This window comes from Anser cygnoides, chromosome 36 (genome assembly GCF_040182565.1).
Source record: "Anser cygnoides isolate HZ-2024a breed goose chromosome 36, Taihu_goose_T2T_genome, whole genome shotgun sequence".
In the NCBI taxonomy this organism is placed as follows: domain Eukaryota; kingdom Metazoa; phylum Chordata; class Aves; order Anseriformes; family Anatidae; genus Anser; species Anser cygnoides.
This window is the reverse complement of record NC_089908.1, coordinates 1,520,258-1,537,547: the sequence shown is the minus strand read 5'-3', so window position 1 is coordinate 1,537,547 and position 17,290 is coordinate 1,520,258. Positions and strand designations below refer to the sequence as shown.

Here is a 17,290-nt window from a genome sequence, read left to right as displayed (position 1 = left end):
TTTTGGAGGGTGAAAAACATATCTGCATACGACACTTCATCCCATTTTCCTTCTCTCCTCAAAAACAACATTAATTTCAGGATAGTGTTATAGTCGATTGATCCATAGAGTGGCCATTTAGCTCCATCCTCAAGCTTATATAGTGGCCACCATTGATTGCAATACTTAATGAGAGTTCTCTTACTTTCTGTGCTCCCAGTTCCGACAATATCCTTCCAGTGTGCCAATATGCACCCAATAGGGCTTTTCTTTAAAACACTTTTGTTCTGAGCATTACCCATTTCCTTGATTTCCTAAATAAATTCACTCTCCCCCCTTTTTACCAAATTCCCAGGACTTGAGCCCAAACCACCAAAGAAGTGACTCTCTCCGTTCTACCACTTTGATGATCAGTCAGGCCCCCCCTCCAATGACCAAACACCAGTATACCAATATACACCAATATACCAAAACTTCTAAACTGTTACTTAGATAACGCTCCTGCCTTCCTCTTTGTCACACTAAAAATGTTTAAGAACAAAATAGGATTACAAGATACACCACCGGGCCCATATATTGGGCACCACCACTCAACACTTGGATAAAACAGCACTTCCTTTCGGTCTGTCATGCGCTTCGTTCGTCTCCGGCCGTTCCCCTTGCGGAGAATACGGAACTGCGGATCGGAATTCCGCACTTGCTTCACAGCGATGCTGCGTCTCACTCACACAGCACAATCATGCAATCACACAGAGAGGCCCCTTATACTTCTGATTCATACTACAAGGATATATCACTTAGAACAATAACCAAACTTGTTTGTATCGTCTCTGGTCGAGTTCCTCGAGGAGTCACTCACTTCACAATACTTTGTCTCAAACACATAGGCTTACAGAAATGTTTTCAACATGAGATACCCAGACATTTACAAATAAGACATGCAATATTACCACTCCAGTTAATATCCCTCCAGCAGCTGCAAAATATTACCCAGGTAACCTTGTCACAACTGAGAGAGGCCCGCTTACCCTTCTCCTGCTTCTTATACAGTCATTAGCAGGTCCGTCCTGGCTCCCAATACTGGGATGCAGCGGTAACCTCGGATTTGCTCGATCTGCTCCCAAGATCGCTAGCAGCCACTCTATCGGTCAGCAAATCCCCCTAACCGCTCTGTAGGTCAGCCTGTAGGGTACCCTCCTCCCTTACGGGGACTATGCCGTATGCCAGATGTCTCTGCACGGTTTACCGGCGGCCCCAGCCAAGCACAGGTATCCCCTACTACTAACTAGCTCCCTTTGTTAAACATACCGTTTGTCCGCAGCTTCAGGAGGTCCTTGTCTGCTCCCCGGTGAGTAGCTGGGAGTGGAGGCTCCTCCAATGAAAATACCCGGGGCGCGCCTAGGGGCATCTGCTCTGCAGTCGATCCCGCAGCCGAGCAGAGTGTCTCCTGCCTGGCTCGCGGAAAACAGACTCCACAACCTGTAAGGCTGTAAAGTAGGTATGTTTATTCAGCTTTGAGCAGTACGGGGGGGGGGGGGGGGGGGGGGTAGTCCCACTACAATCGTGCGCACCCACCACAGTAGTTCATCTTGTATTTATACAGAAGGGGTTACACAGGTAAGGGATCGCCTATACGTATTCATAACCTCTCCCCAAAAGGGTGGTCTTTATTACAATGAGTTCCAGGAAATCATTTCCATTGTCTCAGTCCTGTCCTGATTAGTTCACAATACCTATAGAAATCCCTTATCTTCCAGAGCCCTCCTGTCTCAGTCCTGATTAGTTTACAGTACCTATAGAAATCCCTTTAGCATCCATTTCTTACTTCAATCTCTTTTGAAGGAAAAATGGGCCTGAAACCTGTAGTGCAAACTTTAATTAGGGATGGTCTTTTGGAGCCTTGTATGTCACCATATAACACTCCGATTTTACCAGTGCGAAAGCCAGATGGTTCCTACCGATTAGTACAAGACCTGAGAAAAGTTAATGAGATAACACGAAAGCGCCACCCTATGGTTCCTAACCCTTATACCCTGATGAGTAAAATCCCTTATGGGCACGAATGGTTCAGTGTTATAGATTTAAAGGATGCCTTTTGGGCATGCCCACTGGATCCTGAAAGTCGGGATATTTTTGCATTTGAGTGGGAAGACCCAGAAACAGGCCGTAAACAGCAATATAGATGGACGGTTTTGCCTCAGGGATTCACTGAATCCCCTAATTTGTTTGGGCAAGAATTGGAAAAGATTTTAGAAACATTTCAGATTCCAGAAGGGGTGACGTTGTTACAGTATGTAGATGATTTATTGATATCTGGGGTAGAAAAATCAAAGGTAAAAGAAGCCACAGAACTCCTGATTTTTTTTTAGGAGAACACGGGCTAAGGGTATCTGAAGATAAATTACACTACGTGGAAAAAGAGGTTAGGTATTAGGGACATTTAGTCTCTGAGGGCAGACGGAGAATAAACCCTGAAAGGATTCAGGGAATTGTGCAACTTCCTCTCCCTAAAACAAAGAAGGAGTTGAGAAAATTTTTGGGTTTAATTGGATATTGCAGACTATGGATAGAGGCATATGCGCAGAAAACAAAGAAATTATATCTCAAATTATTGGAGGAAGAACCCAATATATTGAACTGGATTAAAGAAGAAAAAGAAATAGTGGAAAAATTAAAACAAGATCTTATTACGGCAGCAGTCTTAGCTCTTCCTACCCCTAAAAAAATCATTTTATCTTTTTATAACTGTAAGTGAGGGTGCTGCTTTGACGGTCTTAACCCAAGAATGGGGAGATAAGAGGAAACCTGTAGAGTATTTGTCTAAATTATTAGACCCTTTGTCCAGGGGATGGCCAGAATGCATTCAGGCAGTAGCAGCAACTGCCTTATTAGTAGAAGAGAGCAGGAAATTGACCTTTGGAGGACAACTGATTGTTGTTACCCCTCACCAAGTGAAGACTATTCTCACTCAGAAAGCAGGAAGGTGGCTGACAGACTCCAGAATACTAAAATATGAAGCTATACTAATTGAAAAGGATGCTTTAACTATAACTACAGAACCTGTTTTGAATCCTGCCTCCTTCTTGTCAAAGGGAATTGAAGATCCAATAAATATGGAACATAACTGCTTAGATCTAGTAAATTACCAGAGAAAGATAAGATTAGATTTACAAGAGCTGCCCTTAGAGGAAGGGGAAATATTGTTTATAGATGGATCTTCTAAGCTGGTACAAGGGAGGAGATGTAATGGTTATGCCATCATTGAAGGAACAGATGGGAATGTTGAAGAAATGGGAAAACTGCCTAGTAATTGGTCAGCTCAAACTTGTGAATTATATGCATTAAATCAAGCATTAAAGTTGTTACAAGGGAAACAGGGAACTATATATACTGACTCACGATATGCATATGGGGTGGTACACACATTTGGAAAAATTTGGGAAGAAAGGGGCTTAGTGAACAGCAAGGGAAAGGAATTGGTCCATGAAGAATTAATTAGACAGATTTTGGAAAATCTGTTATCCCAGAGGAGATTGCTGTGGTGCATGTGAAAGGACATCAAAAAGGAAACTCACTAGTTGAATGGGGAAACAGAATTGCAGATGAAAAGGCTAAAGAATCAGCTTTGCAATTAGAAGTAGAAGCAAAGTTACTTCTTGTACCTGAAATAAAACCTCCACCTGAAAAGCAAATATTCAGTGAAAATATGAACGCTGTCCACGTGCCCGAATCCATCTTACAATTGGTTAGAGACCCTCAGACGCGCCTCGAGCCAGCCAGCAATTGGCTACTGCCCAAAACTCATCTTTAACACTGTAGCCAATTTACTTTATCTTGTCCTTGCTCAAGATTTTGGTTCTACCACTGTTTTCCTCATTATCTGTAACTCAGGGACGTGTGAAACAGCACGAAGCCACCTGCGAATTCTTCTCCCGCAGGTAGACAGTGTACAAACAATGCTGGTTGCTGGCACTCAGGAGAGCAGGGATTTGAAGAAGATCCATGTTCTGGTTTAACCTGGCTGGCAGCTAAGCACCACACAGCCGTTCGCTCACCCTCCCCCCTCCCTCTCTGGGATGGGGGAGAGAATCAGGAAAATGAAGCCTGTGAGTTGAGATAGAGACAGTTTATTAGGACAGAAAAGAAAGGAAAATAATAATAACAATGATAATAGTACTACTATTACTACTGTGTACAAACAAGTGATGCACAATGCAATTGCTCACCACCCGCTGACCGATGCCCAGCCTATCCCCGAGCAGCCGTCCCCCCACCCCGGCCAGCCACCCCTATATATTGTTTAGCATGACGTCAGATGGTATGGAATACCCCTTTGGCCAGTTTGGGTCAGCTGTCCTGGGTCTGTCCCCTCCCAGCTCCTGCTGCACCCCCAGCCTGCTCGCTGGCAGGACAGAGCGAGAAGCAGAAAAGTCCTTGGCCTGGTGTAAACACTGCTCTGCAACAATTAAAACATCAGCATGTTATCAGCGCTCTTCTCATCCTAATCCAAAACATAGCACCCTACCAGCTACTAGGAGGAAAATTAACTCTGTCCTAACTGGAACCAGGACATATATCCACCCTTTATTCCATACCATTTATGTCATGCTTAGGTTCCACACTTCCCAATACATTCCAATTAATCACCACCTTCATATATGTATATGAAATGTCCATTAAATTTGTTTAGTTTGTGACTGACTTCGGGCTCCATCTGTCACAGCAGTCTTTCAGGGCAGAAGCGATGGTGTGTGGTGTTGGATCGTCACACGTTGAAACCCGTTCTCATTCCATCACACCACTGTGCTTGTCCATTTCTATCAAAATTCATTCATTATTATCTGCGTGGCTGTTACTGTGATACCATTAATGGGACACTGACATATAGCAATCACAATGGTGATGACATACAGTATTAGATAATAATTAACATAATACAATTCAACTCATGGGCTGTTCTCACCCAGTATCAAATCCCCTTGAGGTACACACCTTGAGGTCCCCATTCTTTTGCATCACCCACCAAGTGCATCCAGGTCCCTGAGCAAAAGCAATCCCACGAATGGGTTTGCCTTTTCCTGAGGCAGGAGTAGCCCAGACTGTTTTACCCAGCATGTTTCTTACGTGCACTACAGGAACTTTATCCCCTTCTACAGTGCGTAACAGGTTTGATTGGGCAGGTCCAGCTCGGTTGGCAGATCCCCTAGTATTGACTAACCAGGTGGCCTTTGCCAAATGTGTATCCCAATTTTTGAATGTCCCAGCACCCATTGCTTTCAGTGTAGTCTTCAACAGTCCATTGTATCGCTCAACTTTCCCGGAGGCTGGTGCATGATAGGGGATGTGATACACCCACTCAATGCCATGTTCCTTGGCCCAAGTGTCTATAAGGTTGTTTTGGAAATGAGTCCCGTTGTCTGACTCAATTCTCTCTGGGGTGCCATGTCGCCATAGGACTTGCTTTTCAAGGCCCAGGATAGTGTTCCGGGCGGTGGCATGGGGCACAGGATATGTTTCCAGCCATCCGGTGGTTGCTTCCACCATTGTAAGTACGTGGTGCTTGCCGTTGCGGGTTTGAGGGAGTGTGATGTAAGCAATCTGCCAGGCCGCTCCATATTTATATTTCAGCCATCGTCCTCCATACCAAAGAGGTTTTGACCGTTTGGCTTGCTTGATTGCAGCACATGTTTCACAATCATGAATAACCTGTGCTATAGTGTCCATGGTCAGGTCCACCCCTCGATCACGAGCCCATCTGTATGTTGCATCTCTACCTTGATGGCCTGAGGTGTCATGGGCCCATCGGGCTATAAATAATTCACCTTTATGTTGCCATTCCAGGTCCACCTGAGCCACTTCAATCTTAGCAGCCTGATCCACCTGCTGGTTGTTTTGATGTTCTTCAGTAGCCCGATTCTTGGGCACATGAGCATCTACATGGCGTACCTTTACAACCAGGTTCTCTACCCGGGCAGCAATATCTTGCCACAATGCCGCAGCCCAGATGGGCTTGCCCCTGCGCTGCCAGTTGTTCTGCTTCCATTGCTGTAACCACCCCCACAGGGCATTTGCTACCATCCATGAATCAGTATAGAGATAGAGAACTGGCCACTTTTCTCGTTCAGCAATATCTAAAGCCAGCTGGAAGGCTTTCACTTCTGCAAACTGACTCGATTCACCTTCTCCCTCAGCAGCTTCTGCAACTCGTCGTGTAGGACTCCATACAGCAGCTTTCCATCTCCGATGCTTTCCCACAATACGACAGGACCCGTCAGTGAACAAGGCATATTTCTTCTCATTTTCCGGTAGCTTGTTGTACAGTGGGGCTTCTTCAGTACGGGCCACCTCCTCCTCTGATGATATCCCAAAATATTTGCCTTCTGGCCAGTCCACAATCACTTCCAGATTCCTGGGCGAACTGAGTAATCAGTGCAACCCACTTGCTCCATGTAGCATCAGTTGCATGATGTGTAGAGGGGACCCTTCCTTTGAACATCCAGCCTAGTACCGGCAGTCGGGGTGCCAGGAGGAACTGCGCTTCAGTACCGACCACTTCCGAAGCAGATCGAACTCCTTCATATGCTGCCAATATCTCCTTTTCGGTTGGAGTATAGCGGGCCTCAGATCCTCTGTATCCCCGACTCCAAAACCCCAGGGGTCGACCTTGAGTTTCCCCAGGTTCTTTCTGCCAGAGGCTCCAGGTGGGACCATTCTCCCCGGCTGCGGTGTAGAGCACATTCTTTACATCTGGTCCTGTTCGGACTGGCCCGAGGGCTACTGCATGAACTATTTCCTGCTTAATTTGTTCAAAGGCTTGTCGTTGCGCAGGGCCCCATTCAAAAGCATTCTTCTTACGGGTTACTTGGTAGAGCGGGTTTACAATCAGACTGTAATTTGGAATATGCATTCTCCAAAACCCCACGACACCTAGGAAAGTTTGTGTTTCTTTTTTGCTAGTTGGTGGAGACATAGCTGTTATTTTGTTGATCACATCCATTGGGATTTGACGACGTCCATCTTGCCATTTTATTCCTAAAAACTGGATCTCTCATGCAGGTCCTTTAACTTTATTTTGTTTTATGGCAAAACCAGCCTTCAGAAGGATTTGGACTATTTTCTTCCCTTTCTCGAAAACTTCTTCTGCAGTGTCACCCCACACAATGATGTCATCGATGTACTGCAGGTGTTCAGGAGCTTCCCCCTGCTCCAGCGCAGACTGGATCAGTCCATGGCAAATGGTAGGGCTGTGTTTCCACCCCTGGGGCAGCCGATTCCAGGTGTATTGGACACCTCTCCAAGTGAAAGCAAACTGTGGCCTGCACTGTGCTGCTAGAGGGATGGAGAAAAATGCATTAGCAATATCATTTATGGCGTACCACTTGGCTGCCTTTGATTCCAGTTCATACTGGAGTTCTAGCATGTCCGGCACTGCAGCACTCAGTGGTGGCGTGACTTCGTTCAGGCTACGATAGTCCACTGTTAGTCTCCACTCACCATTAGACTTTTGCACTGGCCATATGGGACTATTAAAAGGTGAATGAGTCTTGCTGATCACTCCTTGGCTCTCCAGTTGACGAATTAGCTTATGGATGGGAATCAGGGAGTCTCGGTTGGTGCGATATTGCCGCCGGTGCACAGTTGTGGTAGCGATCGGCACTTGCTGTTCTTCAACCCTCAGCAACCCCACAACAGAAGGGTCCTCTGAGAGACCAGGCAAGGTAGACAACTGTTTAATGTCCTCTGTCTCCAAAGCAGCTATGCCAAAAGCCCAGCGGAACCCTTTTGGGTCCTTGAAATATCCTCTTCTAAGATAGTCTATGCCAAGGATGCACGGAGCATCCGGGCCAGTCACAATACGGTGCTTTTGCCACTCATTACCGGTTAGACTCACTTCAGCCTCCAATACAGTTAACTGCTGGGATCCCCCCGTCACCCCATAAATACAGATGGGCTCTGGCCCTTTATAGCTTGATGGCATTACAGTACACTGCGCACCGGTGTCTACTAAAGCCTTATACTTCTGTGCGTCTGACGTGCCAGGCCATCGAATCCACACAGTCCAATAAACTCGATTGTCCCTTTCCTCCCCCTGGCTGGAGGTAGGGCCCCTCTAGTCCTGGTCAGAATCTTCATTTCTGTGTCTAAAGGACTGCCTGCTTTAAGTTGGAGCAGCAAGCTTTTCAGAGAACCCCTTTTTCCCGATTGTTTTCTTTTGCAACTCACGTACCTGTGCCTCTAGGGTCGCAGTAGATTTTCCATCCCATTTTCGCATGTCCTGTCCATGGTCACGTAGGTAAAACCACAGGGTGGCGCGGGGTGTGTACCCCTTATATCGTCTTCCTTGCACAGAAGGACGCTTACCCCTGATAGCTGAGACACTGGTTTATACAGGTGGGGAGGAAAATAATCTCTCTTCAAGTTGGTGGACCTTTTCAGAAAGTTTCTCCACAGCCGAGACGCAGGCCTGTAGGGAAGAGGAGATACTTTCTTCGTACTGCCGGAGTTGTTTACCCACTTCATCCACTGTGGGTTCCTCATTGTCTTTCCAGGCCATTACTGCCAATGAGCTGGCATATGATGATGGTGCACTCCGTACAAACTTCCGCCACGTGGGTCGTGTACACTGGACTTCATCTGGATCTGTGGATATTTGTTCGTTGTCCAGGTCCTCATAAATCACCTCCCGTACTGCTAATTCCCTCAGGTACTGGATTCCCTTCTGCATAGTGGTCCACTTGCCTGGTAGACATACAAGTTCTTCCTTGAAGGGATACCTTTCCTGCACGGCTGACAGGAGACGCCTCCAGAGGCTGCGAGATCGTGCTCCATCTCCAATTGCTTTGTCAATGCATGCGTCCCTAGCAAGGGATCCCAGCCGCCTGGCTTCCTTGCCCTCTAATTCCACACAATTGGCTCCAGTGTCCCAGCACCGGAGCAGCGAGGTGACAAGCTGCTCACCTATACAGCGACCAAAATCTTTTCGCACATCTCGTAGCTCACGCTGGGATAGGCCTCGGGAAGTTATTGATGCTTTTATGGTATCTTCTTCTTCATCTTCCCATTCATGTAGTGGCCCAGCCACTTCGGAGTAGCCCATCTTGTCGTCTTCCTCCCCAGTCTAAATGGGAGTTCCTCTGTGTTCTAAATGACCTGACTTTCTCATCCATTGTTTCATGTTGGCTACAGGGGCAACCTGCACTGCTACAGTCCCTTTCCCTGACCCAGCCACAGGGCCTGTCACAGGGGCTGGAGCAGCTGTGGCATCTGTCGTAGGTGTTAGAGTGGCCGCAGGGGTTGGAGTGGCTTTTGGGCCTGTCACAGGACTTGGAGTGGCCGCAAGGTCTGTCACTAAGGTTATAGTTGCATCGATTGCAGCTCAATAGGCATAAGCCAGGCTCTAGCACATTGCAGTGATTTGCATCTCTCTCGTATTACCAGGGTCATGACACCCTTTTTTCAAGCATTCTATCAGTATTTTAGGATTTTTGCAGTTCATTTTGCATTTCATCATTTCATAAGCCATTGTTACACCGCACAGTACCATAACAATCTTAAACCAGGGCCCGGAAAGGATAAACAGCGCGACAGGGAGCACATACAGAAAGTAACGCGCTATAAAATTCAATTTGGAAAACAGGCACAGCAGACTGGAGATTAAGGCAATCAACATCGTGACTAGCAACTATTAAGCAGGTCCAATACTTATACCAATTTTGGTTTAACACACTCTGGTCAGATCTGTCGTTATCTCAGCCCTTCAAGCCCCACTGTGGGCATCAAAACGAGGTTTTACCTGTTGAGGTTTAACCCGGCCGGCAGCTAAACACTACACAGCCGTTCGCTCACCCTCCCCACTCCCTCTCTGGGATGGGTAGGGTGTCAGAAAGAAATGTAAACCTGTAGATTGAGATAGAGACAGTGTATTAGGACAGAAAAGAAAGGAAAGTAATAATAATGATAACAGTACTACTAATAATAATGTGTATGAAACAAGTGATGCACAACGCAATTGCTCACCACCCGCTGACCGATGCCCAGCCTATCCCCGAGCAGCCGTCCCCCCACCCCGGCCAGCCACCCCTATATATTGTTTAGCATGACGTCAGATGGTATGGAATACCCCTTTGGCCAGTTTGGGTCAGCTGTCCTGGGTCTGTCCCCTCCCAGCTCCTGCTGCACCCCCAGCCTGCTCGCTGGCAGGACAGAGCGAGAAGCTGAAAAGTCCCTGGCTTGGTGTAAACACTGCTCTGCAACAATTAAACCATCAGGGTGTTATCAACATTCTTCTCATCCTAAATGCCAAACACAGCACCATGCCAGCTACTAGGAGGAAAATTAACTCTATCCTAGCTGAAACCAGGACAGTACGCATTACTGAGTGATTAAGAGAAAGCAAAAGTGTGCCATGGGATGCAATTCGGGACACATCCCCGCTGGAATTGCTTTGCTTCTCAGCTGTTAATCTGTGCTTGCCAAAGTGTGTGTAAACTTTCATTTGGAAAGGAATCAAGGAACTTAGGTTTTTAACGTGGCCTTCCCATCTATCTTTCCACAACTGAATTTCTTGAATGAGCTTGATTTTGCTGTTAAAAACATACTATAATGGTGATTGATAATTGTATCAAAGTGGTTATATTTGGTGGTTATGTCTTCAAGATTCTTTATTCTTGAAACATTCCCTTTATTTGTGTTTCAGACAGCTGCAGTGCTATATATAAATTAAAGAACTGTATAGGCACAATAGTTCTTGATGTTTCTGTTTGGTACTATTCCCACATTTTCAGTTTTAAGCGCAGATCTGGTTCTCCCCCTCTCTTCTACCCCACGTTAAAAAGGGAGTGGTAGAACAAGAAAAAAGGCTTTGAAAGGTACTGGGAAGATTGCCTTTATGGGATGTAAGGAACAAGCAGAGTATCACAGAATCACAGAATTGTAGGGGTTGGAAGGGACCTCGAGAGATCATTGGGTCCAACCCCCCTGCCAAAGCAGGTTCCCTAAAGCAGGTTGCCCAGGTAGGAATCCAGATGGGCCTTGAATATCTCCAGAGTAGGACTTCGCAGACTGCAAAACAGAGGGTTGTGGTAGACATCTGTAAAGTTTCTAGCGAGAAAGTTCTGTGGGGAAATGAATTCATCACTCATGCAAATATGAGAGTGAGGGGATATTAAATCAGTAAGTTATAGGTTCAGAATGAACGTAAGGAAGTGGTTTTCATATATGAAGTTAACCTGAGAAACTCACACAGTATCACAGTATCACAGATTTCTAGGTTGGAAGAGACCTCAAGATCATCGAGTCCAACCTCTGACCTAACACTAAGTACTCCACTAAACCATATCGCTAAGCTCTACATCTAAACATCTTTTAAAGGCCTCCAGGGATGGTGACTCCACCACCTCCCTGGGCAGCCCATTCCAATGCTTAATAACCCTTTCGGTAAAGAAGTACTTCCTAACATCCAACCTAAACCTCCCCCGTCGCAACTTTCGCCCATTCCCCCTCGTCCTGTCACCAGGCACGTGGGAGAACAGACCAACCCCCACCTCGCTACAGCCTCCTTTAAGGTAACTGTAGAGAGCGTTAAGGTCGCCCCTGAGCCTCCTCTTCTCCAGGCTGAACAAGCCCAGCTCCCTCAGCCGCTCCTCTTAAGACTTGTTCTCCAGACCCCTCACCAGCTTGGTCGCCCTTCTCTGGACTCGCTCGAGCACGTCCATGTCCTTCTTGTAGTGAGGGGCCCAAAACTGAACACAGTACTCGAGGTGCGGCCTCACCAGAGCCGAGTACAGGGGCACAATCACTTCCCTAGACCTGCTGGCCACACTGCTTCTGATACAAGCCAGGATGCTGTTGGCCTTCTTGGCCACCTGGGCACACTGCTGGCTCATATTCAGCCGACTATCAACCAGTACTCCCAGGTCCTTCTCTGCCAGGCAGCTTTCCAACCACTCATCTCCCAGCCTGTAGCTCTGCTTGGGGTTGTTGTGCCCCAGGTGCAGGACCCGGCACTTGGCCTTGTTGAACTTCATACAGTTGACCTAACTCTTTACTTAAGGTCTTGTGGATCCTGAAAATTTATATGTGGGGTTTTTTTGACAAATGTATTCAAAAAAAAATCACAGGAAAAAAAAAAACAACAAACATAACAACAAACTAACCAACCAAATTGGAAAACAATGCTGAATGAATGAGGCTGGTGAATTATTTAAATTGTTTGGCTCAGGAAGTGTCTGAGCTACAAATGGCTGAAGATCAGGATTGTGTCCAGAGGAATGGTGTTGTGGTTTCAGCTCTTATACACTTCCACAGACACTGACCTTAGCTGATGACAAGATTGTAGGTAGATCTACTTCTCGGCTTCATTCAGCACAGAAATTATTAGATTCATGTGTAGCAATTCAACTCGTTTGTAAAGTGAAAGTGGATTTGTCACTTGTACTTCTGTTCCTGCATTCCCTTCCTTTTCATTCTTCCAGAGCAATGTGCACATGGCAAAAATGTGGAGACCAACAACAAATTCAATCTAGCGAAACAGAAATAAAAGTGAAAGGGGAAAACATGAGGTTTTAATTTTGGATTTATAGTACCTGACAAGGAACCTTTCAAACGTTTCCTGGCTATGTAAGAAAATAGAGCACTGTGCCTTTTTTGTAAATATCAGACTAGTCCAAATTGTGTTTGTGATAGCCTATTTTTTATCTTAAAAAGTTAAGAAAAAAAAGATATCTGGAAGAAAATGAGCTTCTGTAACCAGAATTGCATATCTAAACATTTTCTTGTTTTAAAAGCTTAGCACAGTTGGCAAAGAACATATTTTGAATTTGCTTTGCCAGAACTAGTAAGGATGTTGTTTTTTTTAAAACGGGAATGCAGAGCAGACCTTCTGGAGGTCACAGTTTGAAGTCTGTTTAGTTTTGCTGTAGTTAGCATTATGTGATTTTTTTTTTTGAGATTAACCAGAACTTAGCTTTAACATAAATTACTTTTATTTTCAATGCAAATTTGGAGTAGAAAGTTTTCTGCACTTCCTTTTAAAGATGGTTATTAGAGTACATGCAGTGTATAAAACTGACGTGATGCTTCTAGCTTTATGATCACAGACTCACAGAACTGTAGGGGTTGGAAGGGACCTCAAGAGATCATCGGGTCCATCCCCCTGCCAAAGCAGGTTCCTTAGAGCAGGCTGCCCAAGTAAGCATCCACATGGGCCTTGAATATCACCAGAGAAGGAGACTCCACAACCTCCCTGGGCAGCCTGTTTCAGTGCTCCGTCACCCTCACCGTGAAGAAGTTCTTTCGCATGTTGGTGCGGAACTTCCTGTGCTCCATTTTGATCACAGGAAAATTGATGACTAGTAAGAAAAATGATTTGAATTAGTATATAGAACCTCAGTGTTTATTTTGGTAGTATGAAATACCCAGAATATAAGCTTTCTATGCTTAGCTTTGTTATCTATTCATAAGGCTTAGGCCTTTGTTATCTCAGCTTCCACTGGAGATTGGCTGGCCCTGCATTTCCTGAACATGGGCTTGGGCTGTCCAACTACTCTGTAGTCTGAGATAAACACAGCTCTTGAGTGTTACCTGCTCTTCCAGTCTGTTTCGTTTCCCTTTCAGTTATTCTTAGGCCTCTTTCTTAACCTTGATGATATTTTTGTCTAATTTAAACCAGTCAGTGTGAAAATCTTAGTTTTGAAATAGTGTGCCTTCCTGTGGAAGGATTTCAGTCTGTAAACTTAATCTGTTTTCTATAAAATAGGCTATTACGTTAATGGGATAGTCCCATTTAGGTTGTGGGACTACACATTCATCTTGTGCTCCCTGTCAGTGTACATTTGTTTTGGGGAAGAAACTGAGGGAGCTGAACCATTCTTCCTATGTAGGGGAAGTATCAGAGTTAAGACTCGTGTGATTATGGGAGTTTTGAACTCCCAGTGTGTTTTACTGGAAACAGAAAATCTCCCCACCTGCTGAATATGACTGCTTTCTTTTTTGGAATGAATGCTGGAGAAGTTAACTGTAAAGTGATCAAGTGATACCAATGTGAACCTAGTTGACTGAGATGTGCTGGAGAGCATAAAAGGAAGCAACGCATGATTGAACAGTGTTAAAATGTTAAAGAAAACAAAATCTCTTAAATATTTCATCACTTAAAATTATGGCATTGGATAGGGTAGTAGCAGGAATGTTAATTGGAATCGACTTGAAACATAGTTCCCCACTCTTGGTTTCCTGGAACAGAAATGAGTAAGCATTTGATAAAATGTTAATGAATTTGTTTTGACAAAAAGCATTGACATGGTTTTGTGAAGTTAAGGGAACCTACTGAATTTCAAGTTCAGGATTAACTTCCAAAGTGATCTGATACAGACAAATCTTTGCTGGCTAATAGTCTTCTAAGACTTGTAACTTTGTAAACAGTGTGATTTCTTTTACAGTCAAAATACTTTAAAGTTGTTAGAGATTCTTCTTGTTGCTTTTAGCTGGTAGTTTATTGTGCAGATGCTGGTACAGCATCTTATGTAAGCCTCACTTGCTACAACCATCTTCTGCTTAATATGCTAAGGTCGTTCTTTGGGATTTTTGAACTTGAGAGGCTGGGAAGGCTTTACCTCCTTTCATGCTAGCTATTCTAGCTGATGTTTCTGTATCTGATGTCTGCCTTAGTCAAACATATTGCTGCTTGTCTGTTTCTGTGGTCTGCAGCTCCTCATCTGTTTCATAGCTGAGCTTTTCCAAAAAAATGTTGGTCTCTGTTGTGTGCTCCATTAATAAATGCTGCACTGGCTTCTGTCTTCGTGGGCCTGAGTGCTGTGACCCCTTTATGCCATGGACCAGCTCCCCAGGTTGGGGATTTCAGCTGGGTGAAGGAGAGGTATGAGGCTGCAACAGGAGGTTCAGAGCCTGAGTTAGGATCAGTTGGTACATTGGGGTTTGGGGGAATTACATTTATGGCTAAATACACAGCCCCATGTTGTGCCCTCAGTGAAGAGGGCTGGCAATTGCTGGATGGCAGCTGGTGTTACCTCTTTGCTAACCTCTCTCCTTTCTCCAGCCAATGGTGAAAAGAGAGCAAATAGAGGAAAATGTAGAGATAGCAGGCCTGGCCTATTGTCAGGCTTCAGCTCTGTGTTCCTGTTCCACAAAAATACCATGTGTGCCTGGATGGAAATCCTTCTGCAGATTTTCAAATCTTCCCTGTAGCTAGCAGTATCATGTATAGAGTATGGGTAAACTCTGACAAAACGTGGATAAAGCTATCCTGGTATCTCGATGCTTCTGAGAAGTCCTTAAAAATGTAGGTAGGAAACGTTTTAAATAACCAGAAATCTTTCAAAACTTGCACAGTGAACTAGGGCAAGGGGGAGAACGGGTGGTGAGCAGAGGGGAAGGAAAGTCATTAGAAAAGGAGCTTCCTGAACTGGTTTTACCATGTCCTGGAGCTATTGCTCTAACTCATTTTAAATGGCCCCCTGAAAATAAAGGGTAATTTTGATCCAAATTCAAACTGCCTATCCTAGGTAGTTCTGATGTTTGGACAACCAGTGCATTGGGGATTTAAGATTATAATATTTGTATTCTAGTAAACTTGTAGTTGCTTGCTGACTTGTAATTACTGCATAATTTTGTCATTAAAATAGACATCGCTTTGTTCTCAGCCTGCAGCTCTTGACCTGCTCCTGTCCTTTTAATATGAAATCATAGTTCTCAAAGAAAACCAAACACACAACTGGAAAGGCCTCAGATATTGATATCCTAAAAAGGCATAAAAATAAAATCATTGTAGAAAATGATACATATAAGAAATGAGTTTCTAGAGGCTTATGTAGAGCTTTACTGTATGGATGGTAAAGTAATAAAATCTAAATGCCTTGTTGGTACTAAGCTGTATGCAGAAATAAAGCCATTCACTGGAGCAAGAAGCTTGTGAACTGAGGCTGGAATCAAAATTTGAGACAAATTTTTTGTTGTTTAAATAGAAACAAATTTTTGTGGGTGATAATGGGAGTTGTTTGAGTAATCTGAATTGAGTAATTTTCATGTCAGTGACTACAAGTAAGGGGCAAATGCAAGGAATGTGTGGTTGCAGGTAGGAGAAAGTGCAGGAAGGTAGAGGTTGACAAGGGAGTCCGACGGAAAGAAGGAAATAAATGGTGTACTTAAATTTTCTTGTCACCAACAAGGAGTGACAGAGAATTCCTGGAGAGACCAGACCATGCATGAGGGCTGGGCTATTAGAGCTGCTTAGGCAAAAGTGAGCAATTAGAGACAAATTTTTTGAACAATGGCTACTGACTTGGCAATGGCAGCCTCATTTGGGATGAGGCTTTAGGTAAGTCCTTTTGTTAGAATTTTGAGCTACTTCTCTAGTTACAGAAAAGCCAGCAAAGAATGGAAGTCCTACGGAAACATGCAGTGAACTGTGACTTGCATATGGAAGGGAAATGTTCTCCTGTGAGAAAATTTTGGAAGGAAATATATTTTACTGTGGTAGTTTTCTTCAATCATAGTATTTTCTAATGTGACAGACTAGTGACTGGCTCCTTCTCTGCTGTTGCTGTTAAATGGTGTTTTCTCTCCTAGGGTTTGGACGTGGCAGAGGGAGAGGAGCGGGGAGGTTTTCAGCCCAAGGCATGGGGTAAGAAACATGCAGAGCACAGATTTCGGGGAGGATCAAACTCAGTGGCAAGATTATTTGCCACTGTATGTATTAATATTGCTGTATGTATGAAAAAATCACTACAGATGCAAAAATTCGTAGATCCGTTAGATGATAACTGGATTATTTTTGTCTTAAACCAGCGTTTGACTGGACACATCTATAGAACCCTAATCTAAGTTCACTTGACGTTAATATGTCAAACTTGGAAGAACCCATTTGTACCTATCAGTAACAACCACATAGTGCCTAGGAGGCTCAAAGTGCTGTGTGGTGCTTATTGTCCTAGGTAAATTGGAAAAGGTATTTGTTTCAGTGGAATGTGCGAGTCCTAAATAAAAATAGGAAGACAAGTAATTATAAGCTCTCTCCTGTTTTTGAGGTTTCATGCTTTCACTGTTTAGACACGCATGTACCCGAAAACAATCAAAGGAAGTTACTCAGTAGTTCTAAAGATTGTTCTTAGTTTTGACAGAATAACTTGATTCAGAGAATCAAACCTCCATTAGTTTCAATGTTTGCTCTAAATGACATTTCATGTAACATTGGTGATGTCATGGTGAACAGAAGGCTAATTCTACTTCTCTAATAATCCTTCTTGTTTGCAGTCCACATGATGAACTGAAAGGAGGTTTTTCTGTAATCTTTCACCTG

The 17,290-nt window shown here is 44.4% G+C and overlaps 1 protein-coding gene across 5 annotated transcripts in view; it reads left to right on the top strand.

Annotated features, from left to right (window-relative positions):
* The window catches only part of LOC125179635 (ubiquitin-associated protein 2-like), a 127,887-nt gene that overhangs the window by 64,204 nt on the left and 46,393 nt on the right, over positions 1-17,290 (top strand). For all 5 annotated transcript variants that reach the window (XM_066986939.1, XM_066986935.1, XM_066986938.1 and 2 more), the window contains exon 7: positions 16,561-16,615. In XM_066986939.1, the coding sequence (XP_066843040.1) occupies positions 16,561-16,615 (55 nt within the window). The remainder of the gene's footprint in view (positions 1-16,560; positions 16,616-17,290) is intronic.